This window comes from Cupressus sempervirens, chromosome 3, assembly GCF_028749045.1.
Source record: "Cupressus sempervirens isolate cs-2001-9-10 chromosome 3, ASM2874904v1, whole genome shotgun sequence".
NCBI classification, from domain to species: Eukaryota; Viridiplantae; Streptophyta; class Pinopsida; order Cupressales; family Cupressaceae; genus Cupressus; species Cupressus sempervirens.
In genome coordinates this window covers 723,925,373-723,944,282 of record NC_143120.1, presented here as the reverse complement: position 1 = coordinate 723,944,282, position 18,910 = coordinate 723,925,373, and the positions used below count along the sequence as shown (strand labels likewise).

The 18,910-nt window shown below is 35.2% G+C and overlaps 1 protein-coding gene across 1 annotated transcript; it reads left to right on the top strand.

The window, feature by feature from the left end:
* The first annotated feature begins 1,303 nt into the window (after positions 1-1,303).
* Positions 1,304-16,145, top strand: LOC149568814 (uncharacterized). The gene is made up of 2 exons (XM_089816780.1): positions 1,304-1,455; positions 14,633-16,145. The coding sequence occupies exons 1-2, from the start codon at positions 1,304-1,306 to the stop codon at positions 16,143-16,145; spliced, it is 1,665 nt and encodes a 554-aa protein (XP_089672906.1).
* Positions 16,146-18,910: the final 2,765 nt, after the last annotated feature.

Here is an 18,910-nt window from a genome sequence, read left to right as displayed (position 1 = left end):
TGTTCTATGATGGGTTTTCATATTTTATCATGAAGGTCCATGGTGAATTTTCTATTAACTAAGTTTTAATAAATAGATTTAATTAACCAATTAATTATTTGAGAGATTAAATATCATGATTTTGATATTTTGATTATTAATTAAAGGAGAATTAAATTAAAAGAAAATTAGAAATTAAAATAAATAATAAATTATAAAATATTAATTAATTAATAAACAAATATTAATAATAAAAGTTATAAAAATTAAAATAAAAGTTATGAAGATTAAAGTGGGAGTTATAAATATTTAAATGAAAATTAATTTAAAAGTTATTGGAGTTATAAGTTTGCATAGGAAATAATGCAGTTCCCTATTTTTCATGTGTCAACAACACGGGGGTTAGTGCATCAATTAAGCACATGGTGTCTACAACCCTAGGGCTTATCTAAAAGGTTGGAAATAGGTCCATGCTTAGTTGGCGATATCTTCCAGCTGATTCTAGAAGCATTCTAGGGTTATTCGAAAGCTCTTTATATTCGGGCATTCCTTAATAGCTTGGGATATAGCGGGGACATAGCGTGGATAGTATGGTTAGCATGGAGAATAGTTGAGGCATTGGAGGATTCAGGAAAATTCTGAAGAAGGGAAGCTTGCTCTGCGGGTTGTCTGAGGATAAGTGAGTTTAGCATTAGAATCTGGGTAGATTCTTGTGATTTCATTATGATACTTCTGCATCTTGCTTTCCCCTGTCTTCTTCGTATTTTCCATATGTCTTCATTGTGCATTTTCAATTTGGGGCAATTAAGTTTTATTTAAGGATTCTATATGTTTAGATCTGAAAATAATATGGACTAGGGTTGCAATTTCATGGACAAACCCATTAGAATTAGTCATCAGAGAAATTCTTAAGAGAACAAGTTCATAGAGAGGTTCTGAAAATGAAAGCTTGTAATTTTATAAACAATCTAAGAATTCTGTATATTATATATATATACATATATATATACATAAACCTTGTTATATATATATATATATATATATATATATATATGTATGTATGTATGTATGTATGTATGTATGTATGTATGTATGTATGTATGTATGTATGTATGTATGTATGTATGTATGTATGTATGTATGTATGTATGTATGTATGTATACATACATACATACATACATACATATATATATATATAATATGTATTTATATAATTGTACCCTTATTATGGCGGAATCACAACTTATTAAATCGCGCTGCGATTGTTTGATTTAATAAAAACTAATGCATGTTGGGTGGGGGCGGAATTCGCACCCCGTACCCATGTATTTAAGGGGCGTGCGGTACCTGTTGAGCAATGTACCCGCGACTGCAATGGTCGCAGGGTACCTGCGACGGCAGGGTACCCACGGCAATAGTCACCACAGTGACAGCCGACGACTTAATCGATTCGGCTTTGATTCTATGGAAACTTTGTTAATTCGATTTCCTTTATGAATCGAAATTAATAAAATTTGGTTCCGTTTTTTTATAAAATGCAAAAAAAATAATAAATATTATATTATATATGTACGTATGTATATGTTTAAATATATATATATATATATATATATATATATATATATATATATATATATATATATATATATATATATATATATATGTATATATATAATATATATATATATGTATATATTTAATATATATATATTAAAAGATTTAAAGTTGTTAATAAAAGATTTATAAATTCATCTCTTTTTAATGATGAATAGTTTTATAATTTTATAGTTTTAACTATTATGAATTAATAGTTTAAGATTATAAGATATATGAAGCATATGAAAGTTAAGATAGTGGAAACGTCTTTTAAATGTGATATTTGGAAATTGAAGTTTAGAGGGAATTTTTAATCCATCCAAAAAAATTAATACATGGAAAAACATAGGAAAATGTTCTTTCTCTAAACTTGGAATACAAAAAATGAGATTTTGCATATGAATTCAAATTTGAAAACTTAGCAAAACCAAAACATGTGTTTACTTTGTGTTTTCATTATGCTAATGTTTTGGGTCTTGGGTTGACTAGTGTTGACCGATATAGGACGTCTACCAGAGGCTTGGGGGTTATGTGAATGTGATGTCTTGATGATGTTTTCATTCGATCTTTATAATTCCAACCATGTTTATGTGATGGAATGCTCTATGAATTGGTTGTGAATACTGATTGTTATAGTTGAGATTTCTTATGTCTGGAACCCTTGACTTAACCATTATTTTGGTCATCGATCAGTTATCCTTGGATATATTCTAGTCGCCATGATGGGACTAATATGTGGATTTATTATTGATGATGTCATGATGTGACATGTTTTGACTCAACCATTTTGGAGTCTTCGATCAGTATGATTTTGAGATATATTTTGGTTATTGAGAACCAATGGATATTTTGATTATTAGTGCTACTTCAGTTGCCAATAGAGAGCTGTTGTGTTCATGATTTTCTATGGATGTTGCTCATGGTGATTTGATGCTTTTATGCATATTTAATGATTTTTAATCATGGATATTTGTTGATCCTTATTATGGTGATTTTGTGGACTTTCTTTATGTTTATGATACCATGAGCATTAGGGTAGGATATCTACATGTAGTGACGGGAAGTGGCTTGCAATGGGGGTCGGGGCCCTAAGAGGCTGCCAGGGTAACTCATTGTAAGTTGGTTAATAAGTGATAACATTCACACACTTAATACTAACTGAATGAACCTAAAAAGATAAGAGTTTTGGTTCTCGCCCATGCCTTGAGTGCTTGTATAGGCTAGGATGGGAGTAGAGAGAACGCATGGTTGCGACCTTGCATTCCATAGTATGCCTTGTCAGTGTGAAAGGATACTAGTGGCCGCATGAGATCTGTATGGACCCGTGGAGTTTAGCTAACTGCCAGGGTAACTTGTACGAGATAAATGCGATGACACTTTCCCGCTTGCATAGTAGGTTCCTACATGTCATTGTGTGCCTCTGGGAAGTAGATGTCTATTTTGTGATTGGAACCTTTGAGTTAGTATACTTTTAGGATTCCTGGACTTAAGAGTCATGTGCTATGTGGTATTGATAACCTGTTTTGGGACTTGAGATTATCTCCTCAGCATGGTGGGAGTGGACCACTTAGGTACCACGCGGTCGAGTGGTAGTGTATTTTTCACTCTTATCATTTGAGATTCATTGAGACTTTGTGGTTAATGCGTCCTTCGTGATGGTGAATATGTATCCTTTCATTGATGATTAGCATATGTTAGATGATGATATCTTATGCTTTACTTTTTATGTTAGTAGGATGTTTAGGAGTGACATTCCTACTATGATAATACCGATGATCTCTTTGGTGCTTGGAATGTTACGCACGGAGGGATGGCTAGGATCCACAATGGTCTAATGATGCTATTAACAGTTGGGAGGAACCGTGCACTTAGTTTATTTATTTGATCTTTCTGATAGATGTAATTGGCCTTTATGATGATGTATCATGAGTATCATGTAATTATCTTTACTTTCATGTATCATGGATTGAAATAGGATGATGTACCTTATTCTACATGTGTATATTCTTTTAAGCCTTCATACCCTGTGACATGTACAGTGGATGAATGAGCAGTTGGATATGTAATAACTGAACATTGGACTTATCATATTATTTCATGTGGATGTTGTACTAGATGGATTCATGTAAGTAATTCACATTAAGGGGATCTTAAAGAATGTAATCTATTGTATATGTTAAGTTTACTCTTTAGATGGACATTGCTATTGCTTCCGTTATTGTGCATAAGTTGTATGTGGTAGTGATTTTTTTTTTAAAAATGCTACCAAACTTAGTGAAATACTAGGTTAATTCTTTGGATCCCTTGACGGGGCATTACATTCTTCTTCTAATACTTCTTCACCTCTCTCTTCTTCTTCATCTTCTTTGTCAGCCAATGGAATAAGCAACCCAAATGCTTCCTTCCATATAAAAAATTTCTCTTGCTCAACTTCATTAGCTTTATTCATCAAAATTTTATAAGCCCTCTCCTTAGGCATGAATTTCTTCACAAAATATTTTAGGGCTAGAGACATGCGTCTTTCCCAAATCTAGCATTATTTATGCTAATCTAGCATTCTTTACACCTTTCTTTAGATCCTCTTTAACTTTTGGATCGACAATTACTATTTTCTTTTTCTTTGTTGTCTTGGGCTCAACAACAACTAGATATTTTCCCTTAGATGACTCAGCTTCAGCTTCATCTTCAAATTTCTCATCCTCTCCTTTTCCTTCAGTGATCTAAAGTTGACCTTTTCCAAGTTTTCCCTCAACATCCTTCTTCCTTTTCCTATCTGTGTTGGGCACTTTTATTTCTAATGTCATTCTACTCTTGGTTGTGTCATATGTATTGAATGGCTCAATATTTGCATCAATCTCTTCAGATAGTAATGCAGTCACCATTGTTGTCACTTCATCAAAATTCACTTCATATTGCATCAGCCTCATCCATGCAACCCTTGATATTACTACCTATGCATAAATTAAATTTGTATCTACCATTAAGTATATATCATCAAAATAGTTATCTACATCTAATTTAGGTATTCTCATTCAGTTCTTCATCTTAGTCTTAAATTCCTCAAAATAGTTATCCATTATTCCCTTAAAAAAATTTCCTAATTGATTTATCAACTCATTTATATGTTCTATTGTTGGACTGCTCCTATCCCATGCTATGGTGTCGATGGTGGGAAATGAATTTTTTACATAGAAAAATATGCAAACAAGTAGGGAACCAAACTTACATGATGTATTCTTGACTTTCCTTATCGCTCCAAGATTTTTTGATAATTGTTGTGTTTGTAGCTTGGCAAGATCATAACTATGATCTTTCTTCATGATTTTGTATCTAAGGTCCACTACAATGCAAGGTATGATAAACTCAAGTTATAAAGCTTGTGTGCAATCACAAATACTACAAATTCAATGGCAAGGTCATCGACTCCATCAATCAATGTACCACAATCATTCCACTTTGCCTTTGTTTATTGCTCAACAACACCCTTCATAGCACTTCTCATTGACTTAGGTCTATCTAGAGTAGGATAACTAATAAATTAGTGTATAATAGCCTTGTTAATATTAATTGATCTACCCTCTAACCATTATTCATTTCATGTACATGGATCAACACAATCTTTATCCATTTGATTTTGAAAACCTTTGAAAAGGCTAGGGTATGGGTCAGCCCTTTCTTAGTAATAATCTTGTGCTTGTCTTTCAATGCTCCATGATCACACAATTTCTCATATGTTGCATTCATTTTGCAATCTCCAATTTCTCCCACTTTACACATATAACATGATTGTACATCATGAATCATTAGTACCCTTGGTGGAATTGACAATAGGGTGCCAAATTCATCAACATTCAATGTAATGTTTGGATGTTCTTTGAAATTTGGTGGAGGACACTAATTGTTCCTCATAATCTATACATTTCTCTCCTTCAACATTTTTTTCACAGATGATGTCATTTCTGAACTAGGGTTCAAAAAAATTTACTTCAATAACTTTGAAAACAACTTACTCAGCACAGAAAAATTTAACTTACTGTGATCCTTCAATTTTCCAGTGATACATTGTGATTCGATTGCTATATCATTGAAATCGCCTTTGAATAGGTTGAGCTTTGAAAATAGCTTAGTAAAAAGAAAAAGAATGCCAAAATTCAATATATACCTTCAATTTGTCCATTTAGGTCTACAATAAATGTGTTTGTACTTAGGTAGGTGCACAACAATTGTCTTGGCCTTTTGTACCTCTTTCCATTCAAATGCTTGGTCACTATCACTTGCTCATTCAATATTGATTCATTTGGTCAATACATTAGCTTGGTCAATGTAAGATCTCAGTCTATATTGCAATGCTTAGTCAATACAGACTGTATTATTGATGATTGACACTTGATGGTGAAACATATTCCTTTGCCCAATACTTCTCTCAGATTCTTCCTAAATGCATCTTGATTCATGTTGATATGGACTTTTAACCATTTTCCTTGTTAGGAATTGATGTATTGTATTACATTTAAGTATATATTCCCTTACATACCTTCTTTTCTTAGTTGGATGTGGTATGATCACCTAATCCATTGGATTGGGTGATCTCAGCTTTTCTTTCTCCACTACTTCAAGCTTCTACTATCTCTTTCCAATTTGTGTTCATCTCAACTTTGCCTTTTCCTTATTTTTTGGTGCAGGTGCTTGGATCCTATAGTTCTTATTAACATGCCCAACCTTAAGACAACTAAAATAAACTAGGTTTCTATTCAACCATTTCTTATAGTTACCTCTGAAATGTATCTTAATGTAATTCTCTAGAATGTGCCCATAGTATCAACAATAATGACAATTATATAATGTGTTGTAACCTCAATTGTAAGAGTTTTCTTGCTTAGGTGCATGTATTTTCCTTTTGGATGTGTAGTTAGATTTTTCCTTAGATCTTCATTCATGAGATCTATGTCCATATTTATGATAGTTATAGCAATGTCCTTCAAACCTAGGTGTAGCAAGCACATCACTTTTCTTTGACGTGCATTCATGTGCCTAGTGTCCTTTTTTTTTACAATTAAAGAAGTTGTCAATAAACTTAGGTTTAGGGTTTTGGATACCATTTTTTATTCTGCATATGTTGGAAATATGTCCAAGTTTACAACGATGATGACAAGTAGGTTTTCTTTTGAATTTTTCATTTCTTTGCTCACCACTATTTGATGATTCTACTTCCTCAATATATGAAGAGTGCTTGTCATGTCCTAGACTAGAATTATCACTGGATGACCTTGGTGATCTCATCAATTCTTTGAAGTATCAAATAACTTCACTTGGTTTTTTCATTCTTTCCAAAAGTTCTTTCTCAGATTTCAACTCATTCCTTGGTCACTCTATAATCTCATATTTGCAATCTCCATGGCCTTTATGTTCAACTCTTGATTTGCAATTAACAACTGGTTCATCATGTCCAACTGATTGTTTGTAAGTTTTTGTGCATCAATTGATCTTCCCTCAAGTCTAGTAGCAATTTTTTGTTTATCTTCTTTAGCCACGATTTTTTCTTTTTCATCTTTCTTCTTTTGTTTAGCCACCTCACATAATCTTAAATATTGAATTTCATGTTCTCTTTTGAGTTCTTTGACTTCTTTGTTCAGAATGATGTTCTTCTCCAATAGGTCTGTTATTTTTGCAGCACTTTCATTAGTATTTCCACTATTAAGAAATCCTCTTTTTGGTACTCAAAATTGAAGCCCTAATTTTGAGTACCATTCTAAAAATCAAGCCACTATGTGTACCCGATTGTCCGTTTGAGGCCTACGAGGTGTTTAATGTTTCTAAACCTTGCATTCAGCATATCCACTCATCCCATGAAGATAAATTTCCATTCTGAGTCATTCTATGAAGTTCCATTTAAGCAATGTCAAAATCTACATTTTTGCTTGTGTCAAATAGTGATAGGAGGCCTAGTTTGCATTTGAATATCTTGCATCTAGTAATGTTTCATGACTCGCTGCTTTGGGAGTGTTTAATATCCATGTCAAAAAACCTATGTTTCATATTTTGAGTCATTTTGACATGTTTTGACTAAGTTTTGAATCCCTCAAAGTTGGTTGTTTATTGTTGTCATGCTGATGCAAATTGTTTATAATTCTAGGAGGCCCTGTTTGACTTGTTATAACTCTGACCCAGTTGACAAAAATGAAAAAAAAAAATTTGTATTGTATTCTAGAGGTCAAAGACTTATTATATTTCAGATTTGAGCTTATGAAGATTATGTTTGATCAATTTTTGAACATGATTCCATTTGCAATTTGTAAAGTTTTACTGGTGTCATAAAATGCAGATTGATCAGTATCCCTATTCGTGATGTCATAACATTGAATCCATGATAGGTGACATCAAATGGATTATACCATTGCGTTCTACTCTAAAAATTCTTTAAGTGTGCTAGTTTGTAAGTCTTGATGAATCTATTTGTACACTTTTCTAGGTCCATTCCATTTTCAAAAATCATGTTTCTGTCAATGTTTCTAGTCCTACAAATCTGAGTAGCCCACTTTGACTATTCGCCAAATACACCCAGTTATTTTTCATGAGTCCAAATCACAGTTTTATACTCTCCTCGAGACAGTGAACCAACAACCTAGTTTTTAATTTCTCCAAGTGTCAATTTGCCCTATTTTCAAAGCCAAATCTGAACACACTTTATGATATCCTAACACATTTTCTTGCAAGCAATTCTGAGTAGGCAACTTTGACAATTAATATCTTTGGATTGAGAATTCATCATGAGATGAGATTCGACATGGTGCAAGAATGTGGAAAAAGACTCAGTATATTGGTTTTCAAAGCTCAATCAAGTGTTTTTGTCATTTTTTAAGGCTAGTTAAAGGACCCCGTGGCACTAAGTTAATAGTGATATTGCTATCAAGATTTAACTATATGATTTTTGAGTCAAACTCATTAACCCATGTTTCAAGAGTAGTGATTCAACATGAATTCATCTCTCATGAGAATAAATGGAACACTTAGTACTCATTGGATCTAGGTGATGCTCACAGGGGTGAGTAGTGGGATGGGTGACCTCCCAGGAAGTCCCAGTGCTTCACCCCTATGAGCATCACCTAGATCCAATGAGTGTTAAGTGTTCCATTTATTCTCATGTGAGATGGATTCATGTTGAATCACTACTCATGAAACATGGGTCAATGAGTTTGACTCGAAAATCACACAGTTAAATCTTGATAGCAATATCACAATTTCACTTGTTATGGAAATCATCTCCTACTTATCAAATGATGAGCTTAAGGGGCTTTCTAATGAATGGTTCGTAAGGCACAACACCTGGTGAAGGGTTTGCAAATGGTGTTGCAAGCTTTGGGTTTAATGATAGAGGAAACTCTATAGTTAAGCGCGCTTAGGCTAGAGTAGTACTAGGATGGGTGACCTCCCCGGAAGTCCTGGTGCTTCACCCCTATGAGCATCACCTAGATCCAATGAGTGCTAAGTGTTCCATTTATTCTCATGAGAGATGGATTCATGTTGAATCACTACTCATGAAATATGGGTCAATGAGTTTGACTCAAAAATCACACAATTAAATCCTGATAGCAATATCACAATTTGACTTGCTGTGGAAATCATCTCCTACCAAGTAGATAGTTTGCAAAAAGAGGTGAAAATGAGTTTTAAAAGTTGAAGAAACAATGCAGATTATTTCTAGTCGGAGCTAGGTGTTCAGTAGATCAATTTGAAATGTCAATTGTTAGAAAATGAATTTTTTTTAGCCAGACCCACTTGGGGCCTGACTAATTCCATTAGATTGATAAGATGTGTGCAAATTTGAGATTTTGAAAAGGAGATTGTAATGATTCTAATTGTTACATTTTTTTACCATGTGCATAAATGGCTATATTGAACCATATACATGTGATGAATGATAAGAAAGGAATTTGGAGGACATTCTTAGGTTGCCAATGCTCATAAATGGTGTCACGCTTGCAACAAAATATCAATTTCACCTTCAATGATATGAAATGTCGGTGGTGCTAATATGTCTTAAAGGCATGATAGAAGTGAAAATTTAGTTTAGGGAATTAAATTATTCTAGAAGCAAGTTGAGTGGTAATCATTCATATGTTCTCCCACTAAAAAGGAATGGCTTCCAATTGATTTTCATTCAATTTTTATTCTAAGTATAATTAGCCGGCTAGACGCCATGAATGAGAAACAAGGGTGCCACCACTGTTGATTATAAAAAAAATGAGGATAGTCCATAGAGAGACATGTCAAGAATGATTGGAGAGGTTGTGTTTACTAAGGAAAGAGTGAGAATGGTTCTAGATATTCAATCACCGATGAGCACTCAAAATTACAGTGCACATCACTAGATTGGTACATGCCAATGCTAGTGGACCATTACTTTCAAGCCCGCAGTCTTGTCTTTTAATCTTTGGGATCTGTGGAAGTAAAAATCAAAATCAAAATGCAACAATACCTATGCTTTAACACTGACTGATCATACTGCCTTAACTCTGATTGATCATGGCACAAGGCTATTGGAGTTTTAGCATGATGAACCTTTGAAGGAAAGCTCTATTGCCTCACCATTGGAGGAGTGCTCCACTGCATCACCAGTAGTTTGTAAAAGGAAATTGGCAGTCAAAAATGTGTCAACCTAAAGACCCACGCTAACTATAGGGGTGTGAATAAAACAGAGAGGAGTTTGCAAATGAAAAAGGGTCGACAATGCAGAATTGGAAGGCCATGACAGAAGGAAGGTGGCCAAGTTTGGAATATAAAGAAGAAAAACCATGTTGAAAGTAATTGAAAGGTGCAATTGAGGGTCTTTTTGTGGCAAATGAGATATGCAGGAGGAAGGAGCATGTAATAAATAGGAGAGACATTAAAAGAGCATTTGCACCAATCCACATCTACTTCACACCAAGTCGTAGAATTTTCAAGAACCGAGGGAGGCCAACTGTAGGGCAACAACTCACGTTGGAGGTCAGATATGACATAATTTATAGTGAATCATTTCCTTCTCACGAATTTTTTCCAATCTTGGAGAAGAGGTGCTCGATGTTAAGTCTTCAAAGATCTAGTTGCGTATGGGAGAAATGATGTCCCTTTTGATGGGAGTCTTCTATTAAATTTGTCACAGTAGTACTCCAAGAAGAATGTCTGAACTTGTAGATGTTGGCATTCATCTCATACAGCAAGTTCGCAGTAAGAAACTTATTCCCACTTTATGCCATTGGTGAAAGCACATACAATCACGTAGGTGGGAAATTATCAATGAAGCTTTGCAATGGAGGTAATTGTGCCACTGGAGCTTCTATAATGTCAAACATGGAGGCCCGTGGTTTGTGAAAGAGCATTCAAAACTTATTATCCCACATCCATGTCATGGTGGGGATTTTTGTTTTTTAAATACAAGAGCACTCTAATGCATCATGTTTTGCAAGACATGGCTTTTAAGCCTCAAGCAGTTCATGTGTGGGACTCGACCAGTTCAGTGACGAGAAAATTGTATACAAATGTGCCAAACAAGATGCTAACATCAGAAACAATGTGGAAATTAGACCAACCACATGATGACAAGTGGCAATAACATGGCACCAACTCAGACCACATGATGACAAGTGGCAATAACATGGCACCAGCTAGACTGAGTTGGATAAATCTGACAGCGACACGTGGCAAGGCTTCCAAACATGGCATGTTTCCCAAGGTGTTGATGTAACTGATAGTGCCACATGTTACAACGTCACTATGTTGCGATGATGTGATACCATATTGAGGTGCCATGCAACATAGTGACTGATGACATGGTGCAGTGACAAGGCAATGATGTGGTGCTGCCAACAAGATGCTAAAATGGACCAAGGTGCCACATGTCGCAATGTCACTATGTCGCAATGATGTGGCAACATGCTAACTAGGATAGTGACATAGAGACTGATAATGTGGAAACCACATGGCAGAATAGAGGACTAGTGAGATAGTAACATGTGGCATCTAGGTGGCAGGTATCAAATGACACAGTAGAATCCAACAATCACACATTAACACATGTCAGGGCCAATCAAACCAGTTTGACCCAAATTTAAAAGTAGGAGAGAAAAAGGCACAAATATGAAAAATCAATTTTTTAATATTTTCCCTCAAAAGTACGTATAGGTTCATTTTAAATAAATAAATGTTATATTATAAAGTTTAGACTTTAGACAATGGTTAAATATTTGCAAAGTACAAATTTCAGACCCAGTCTAGGAGCTTGATTTTAAAAATGGGATTCTTGGCATTTTTTATAAGCAAGTATAGCACTATAATATATTTCCAGAATCAAGAGAGAGTGAACTTTCCATTTTTGGAGTTCATTTTTGTACAAGAATCAACTAGTCCAAGTTATGCGAGTTTTTGTCTCAATTATTCATTTTTCAATTTCATTTAGTTGGGGTAGTTCAGATTTCATTTCCAGTGAAATGATAAATTGAATGAACATAAAGGCAAAATAAATGTAGTTAGGGGCGAATTTTGTCACCTCCAAGTCAGTTAAATCAAAGTATTATCAGCATTTTAGATGCATTTCTTATATTTTGGCAACACAAGGGTTTTCATCATTCATAAGAGATATATCTAGGTTTGCTACAGAATAATGATGAAAATCATATCAGATTTTCATGGGTAGAAAGATGAGAAATGTTTTACAACAATAGGGAACGAAGATTCAAGTAGACAAATGTCACTTCCAGATCAAATTCAAGATTTCATTCTTCTCCTATATCTTTCTCTTTCTCATCCATTGTAAGGGTTGGTTCTATTTTGTCTATGAGACCACATTGTTGGATCTAGAGCTATGATTCCACCACATTCTTCAACATATTTCTCTTGTATGAAAAGTAGCAATTAAATATAGCTAGTTCTAATCTATTTAGTTGTTTTATGAATCGTTTTACATTCATTTGAATGTATAGTTTCAAAGAAATGAATACAAATGAGTAGGAATCTCTTAGTTTCATTTTGATTCTTGTCTCCTATCTCTATAATATTCAATGTTTTGAAATTTAGGGACAAAGACTTGAGACCCATTTGCAACCCCTTAAGGTTGTATGGTTGATATATTTTGTTGTTCAAACAAAGGAACAAGTTAATGCTTGATATATTTGACAAGGTTGTTGATTATTTGAGAAGGATATTTCATGAGAATGAGGTCTTTATGATTATATGATTCACAAAGGTGATAAGATAGATTTGTATCTTGATGTATGGAATATGTCAGTGATATCATAGATGTATGTGTGTGATTTGTTAAATTTCCCAGTGGATAAGGCACTAATCAACTACAAGATCATTTTGTTCTTATTGTTGCATATTTGGAGATTTGTTGAAATCAACATTATCAATCAAATATATTTCCCTTTAATGTTGAAGAGCTGAAAAGAATTTCCCTCACTTAGCTTATCAATTTCTTGGTCATGTCATTAGCTATTTCATGTCTATGATCTTTGCATAAGTGTTAGAAGATTAAGGGTTTTATCTTCTTTATTAGATTCAAGTGTATGTTTTAGCACTAGTACCATATAAGTGAATCTGAGGTCCACCTACCTAGGTTTTGCAGAGCCTGAAGTAGAAGAAGGATCTAGCCTTATAGTTGGCTTGGTGTCTAAAAGGGTATCTTGAAAATGGGAAGTAGTTGCCCCTAGATGTATCTTGTTCTCATTGGGGTAATTTGAAACCATGATGTTTTAAAACATCAACACCTCTAACATCAACTTCTTTGTATAGTGTGTCATTCTATTGAATGGCTATATCTTTCCTTTTCTTTTAGGAGTTCCTTAACTCGTATTTTTCTCCTTCAAGGTGTTATAGTATGATCTAGATTTCAATCATGTATTTCTCAATGATTTTTCCTATTTTTTATTCCTCTATTTCAAGATCTTGTGCTCTCAAGTTGTAGATTTCATTCAAGAGAACTTAGCTCTAATACAAATTGTTAGAAATCTTAATGGGAAATAAGATAATGAGAGGGGGAGGGAGGGAGGGTGTGATGGATCAAGATCTATAAAAATTTTCACTAATAAAACAACTAACTATATTTACACCTAATTCATCTAATATCTTAGATCTCATACCATATAATCATAAACTTGTAATGCTGAAATGAAAACTATCTAAGCATAACATCCATGAAAAATATCAACACCTAACACAATTGGTCGTACTTCTGGAATTTGATTGTGTTGTAAGTTTTTTGCATCAACGTTTCGGATCACACACAGTGATCCATCATCAGGATGAAGAGCAAGAGAAAAGTAATAATAAGCAGCAGACTGGAGAAAACACAAAGATATAACAAGAGGAAGGAGAGGAGGTGGGGGGGGGGGGAACACGTGGATTGAGGGGGAGATAAAGAAATAAAGAATAAATAAATGAATTAGAAAAATAAAAATAAAGAATAAAGAATAAAGGTAAAAATAAAAATTAAATAGAATAAAAAATAAAAAATAAAAACAAACAATCAAATGATAAATAACAATGAAAGCGCTCACAAAATGAGAATAATAATAACACTAATTGAAAAAACAATAAAAATAGAAATAAAAATAAATGAACGTAAAACCAAAATAGACCAAATAATAAATAACAATAAGAATGAACTAAGAATGAGAAACAAAAAACTTTTAAAAAGGGGGGTCAACAAGGAAAAAATAAAAAATAAAAAATAAAAATAAAAATAAAAAATAAAAAATAAAAAATAAAAATAAAAAAGAACCTCGGGGACCACCAAAAAGTAAGAGGGAACAAAGGAACCAAAGATGGGAGCGTCCTAAAGATACCGACAACACAGCGAAAGGAAGGAGAAAAGAAGAAAAGGAAGAGAGCAATCACCAACCTCAAGCAGGCCACCAACTAGGGAGAAACTAGGAGCAAGGAGGCGAGGGGAGACCGACGGGCTCAGAACACCAAAGAATCAAGTTCGTTGGTCTTGAGTCAGCAAAGGAATCCACGAAGGGTTTAAGGACCACCCATCATCTCTGTTGAGGTTGACAGGGTGACTGTTGATAATTATAGCTTCTTTGAGCTTCCTTTTGAAATAGTTGTCCTCCTTGGATACGATTTTGAAATAGTTTCTTTTGATGATGTCACTAAGAAGAGGCTTTTTCCATCCAAAGAGTTAACCCCTCGCATCTATGGTGTCCCCAAGATTCACAAAGCTGGCATTCCCCTTAGACCCATCGTGGACACCAGAGGTTCTCCCACTTACCATCTTGCCGCCCATCTTACCAAGCTTATCTCTCCGCTTCTTGGCCATTCCAACTCCTTCATCAAGGATTCCTCCCACTTTGTTAACTTCATCAAAGAGTCCAAACTTGATGAGGATGACATCTTGGTTAGCTTTGATGTGGTCTCCCTCTTCACGAAGGTTCCTATTCCGGACGTCGTTGGTATTGTGGAAAGGAAAACTAATGTTGAGATCGCTAATCTGGTTGATCTTTGTTTAAGGTCCACCTTCTTCTCCTTCCAAGGGACTATCTTTGAACAAGTAGATGGGGTCGCAATGGGCTCCCCACTCTCCCCGGTTATTGCTAACCTTTATATGGAGCACTTTGAAGAGCTGGCCCTCCACTCTTTCCCCCTCAAGCCTAAATGGTGGAAGCGATACGTTGACGATACCAATGTTTGCTGGCCCCATGGTATTGATAAACTAGAAGAGTTCCACATTCATCTTAACAACATCTCTCCTAGCATTGCTTTCACCAAAGAGCTTGAATCCAACAATCAATTACCCTTCCTTGATATTTTACTCACTAAGAAACCAGATGGCTCTCTGGGACGTCGAGTGTTTCGGAAGGCCACGCACACCGATCTGTACCTTCATGCTTCTTCTCACCACCATCCGAGTCAAAAAGTTGGCACGCTTAAGACCTTAGCCTTAAGAGCCCTCAGGATTTGTGATGATGACCACTTAAATTCGGAGTTGACCCACCTCCGCCAAGTCTTTAGATTAAATGGGTACTCCCACAAACAAATCTCTAGGGCCTTTGTCCGTGCTCGCTCTTTCTTTTTTTCCCTCTTTGCTCCCCGACCCAACCCCTCTCCGCCTCCCGCTTTTGTGTCGCTTCCCTTTATAGATGGGGTCTCCCAGAAGCTTGCCAAGATTCTGAGCAGAAAAGGCCTTCGCGTGGCCTTCAAACCTTGGTTTAGGCTCAAGAATCGCACCCCCGCTCTCAAAGATTCCAGAGATGTTTTTTCAGCATCAGGAGTCTACAAAGTTTCTTGCTCTTGCGGGATTCCGTATATTGGTGAAACTGGTCGCTCTTTCAGCACTAGAATCAAGGAGCATAGTGCCGACATTAAACACGACAGGGTTCATCAGTCTGCTTTAGCGGAGCACTCGTCAGCCACTAAGCACCACATTTGTTTAGAAGATGCCCAAATCGTATCCAAGGAGGACAACTATTTCAAAAGGAAGCTCAAAGAAGCTATAATTATCAACAGTCACCCTGTCAACCTCAACAGAGATGATGGGTGGTCCTTAAACCCTTCGTGGATTCCTTTGCTGACTCAAGACCAACGAACTTGATTCTTTGGTGTTCTGAGCCCGTCGGTCTCCCCTCGCCTCCTTGCTCCTAGTTTCTCCCTAGTTGGTGGCCTGCTTGAGGTTGGTGATTGCTCTCTTCCTTTTCTTCTTTTCTCCTTCCTTTCGCTGTGTTGTCGGTATCTTTAGGACGCTCCCATCTTTGGTTCCTTTGTTCCCTCTTACTTTTTGGTGGTCCCCGAGGTTCTTTTTTATTTTTATTTTTTATTTTTTATTTTTATTTTTATTTTTTATTTTTTATTTTTTCCTTGTTGACCCCCCTTTTTAAAATTTTTTTGTTTCTCATTCTTAGTTCATTCTTATTGTTATTTATTATTTGGTCTATTTTGGTTTTACGTTCATTTATTTTTATTTCTATTTTTATTGTTTTTTCAATTAGTGTTATTATTATTCTCATTTTGTGAGCGCTTTCATTGTTATTTATCATTTGATTGTTTGTTTTTATTTTTTATTTTTTATTCTATTTAATTTTTATTTTTACCTTTATTCTTTATTTTTATTTTTATTTTTCTAATTCATTTATTTATTCTTTATTTCTTTATCTCCCCCTCAATCCACGTGTTCCCCGCCCCCCCACCTCCTCTCCTTCCTCTTGTTATATCTTTGTGTTTTCTCCAGTCTGCTGCTTATTATTACTTTTCTCTTGCTCTTCATCCTGATGATGGATCACTGTGTGTGATCTGAAACGTTGATGCAAAAAACTTACAACACAATCAAATTCCAGAAGTACGACCAATTTTTACTAATGGATTGTGGAAAACAAATGACACTCACATAACACAATGATTTTGGTAAACCAAAAACACTTCAAGTTGAAGTGAAAAATAGGGTGGGGATGAAACCCACAAATCTTTACTATTGCAACAAAAAAGTTTACCTATGGGGGCTACAATTTGATCATATTTGATGATCTACCCTGTGAGGGGCCTGCTCTATTAAAATCATTTAAGACAATTAGGTCTTAACCTATTAAAGGATTTTACACTTACAATTAATTAAAGATTCTATTAGGACATTTAAATAGGTCTGTTAGAACCACTCTATTAAGATATTTTCCCTAACTCAATCTATTAAAACTGATTCAGCATCTAATCCTTCAGTTTTCTTTGAAATTTAATTATGGATCTCCTCTCTTTAAAATCTCAATCTAATCTTCTTGTTTGATATCTTTTTTTTGTCCTTCACTACTCTAGTTTCTTTGTATGATCTTGATGCAGGAGCATCCAGAGGTATAAGGGCAATCCTGTGTCACCCAAAAACATGTACTTAGACTTAGTTTCTATTTCAAGTGTTTTCATTTTTGGATACCCATTTGGGTCAAATAAAGGTTCCAACTCTCACAGTTCCACTTTTAGTGTTCTGGGTTAGAGTTTTTTTAAAAGATTTTAAGCACCTTAGGATACGTGTAAATGCCAAAAAAATAGGAGTATATAATTGAGCCATAATTTTGGTGAATTAGATGGTGTAAATTGGTTGAATGAATGTAATTGTAATTTAGAGCATTCCAAAAAAAGAATCAGGTCAAAGGGCCCCACGGTTTGAAAGTTATTGTAGTTTTTCAATTTTTGGAGACCTCCTAAGAATGCTTCAAAGTCAAGTTAGGGGAATTAAATGACTTTGAATAGGGCCAAAAAATGGAGGATGAGTGAAGCTGGTCCATAGGGCTATAGAGCGCTTCGAGAGCTTTTTGAAAATGTAAATGGTTCTTCAATCGAAGCTACGGTTCAAAAGTTATGCCTTCCGAAAGTTTGGTTACCGTTTTTGGATTCTTCTAATTTTGCGCCGACTTCTAATGTGACTTCTAGAGCCTTCTATTTGGTCGGTGGATGCCAAATAGCACTTTCTAGAATGTGTTTCTAATCCTTAACCCTTTGGGGTCTATTTAAGGACATTGTTGGCATTGTAAAAGGCAGTTCGGAGTGGAGTTTGAGAGAAGGTACTGGGAGAAGAATTTATCTCCAGATTTATGCTATTGTAAGCCCATAGGGCATGTTTTGGAGTCTATTTATCTACACTAAGTGTACTAGCATATTTTCATAGTTAATAAAATTTTCCCTTTCCTGTTGTGTCCATTTTGTGCTTGGGTTGTGTCCCCATCAAGTGGTATCAAAGCCTAGTTTTCCTAAGTGTGTAGACAGAGTGCCAACTATGAGATAGTTTGCACCAGGACTGTGTGGTTGTGTGTTTGATTTAAGAAGATGCCTCCACAACGAGAGCATGGTGGAAGGGCTGGAGCAATTAATCTTGAGGAGGTTAGAGCCCCCCAAAGGCAGGTACAAGCATTGCAGGAAAAGCTCCGTAGAGGAACAAATGTCACTTTAGGTGACGAAAGTGAGGATGACAATGAAGAAGAAATTAGACCAGAAGGGGAAGTTGACGGAGAAGTTTTGAATCAGGCAAAGGAAAGGCTTTTTAGGGCCATTACTAAGTTTGGGAAAAGACCTACAATTGATGTGAGTGTATTTTCAAAAAATTTGAAATGAAATGAGTTGATCAACTGGATCAATGAACTGGAAGAGTACTTTGAATATGAGGATATCAAGGATCCAGATAGGGTTAGGTTTGCAAAGGCCAAACTAAAAGACCATACCAAAATCTAGTGGCAAGAGGTTCAATTAGAAAGAAATAGAATAGGAAAGGAGAAGATCACAAGGTGGGATCATATGGTGGACAAATCGAAGAAGCAGTTCATTCCTGTTGACTATGAGCTTGATTTGTTTAAGAAGATGCATGGGTTAAAGCAAGCAAGA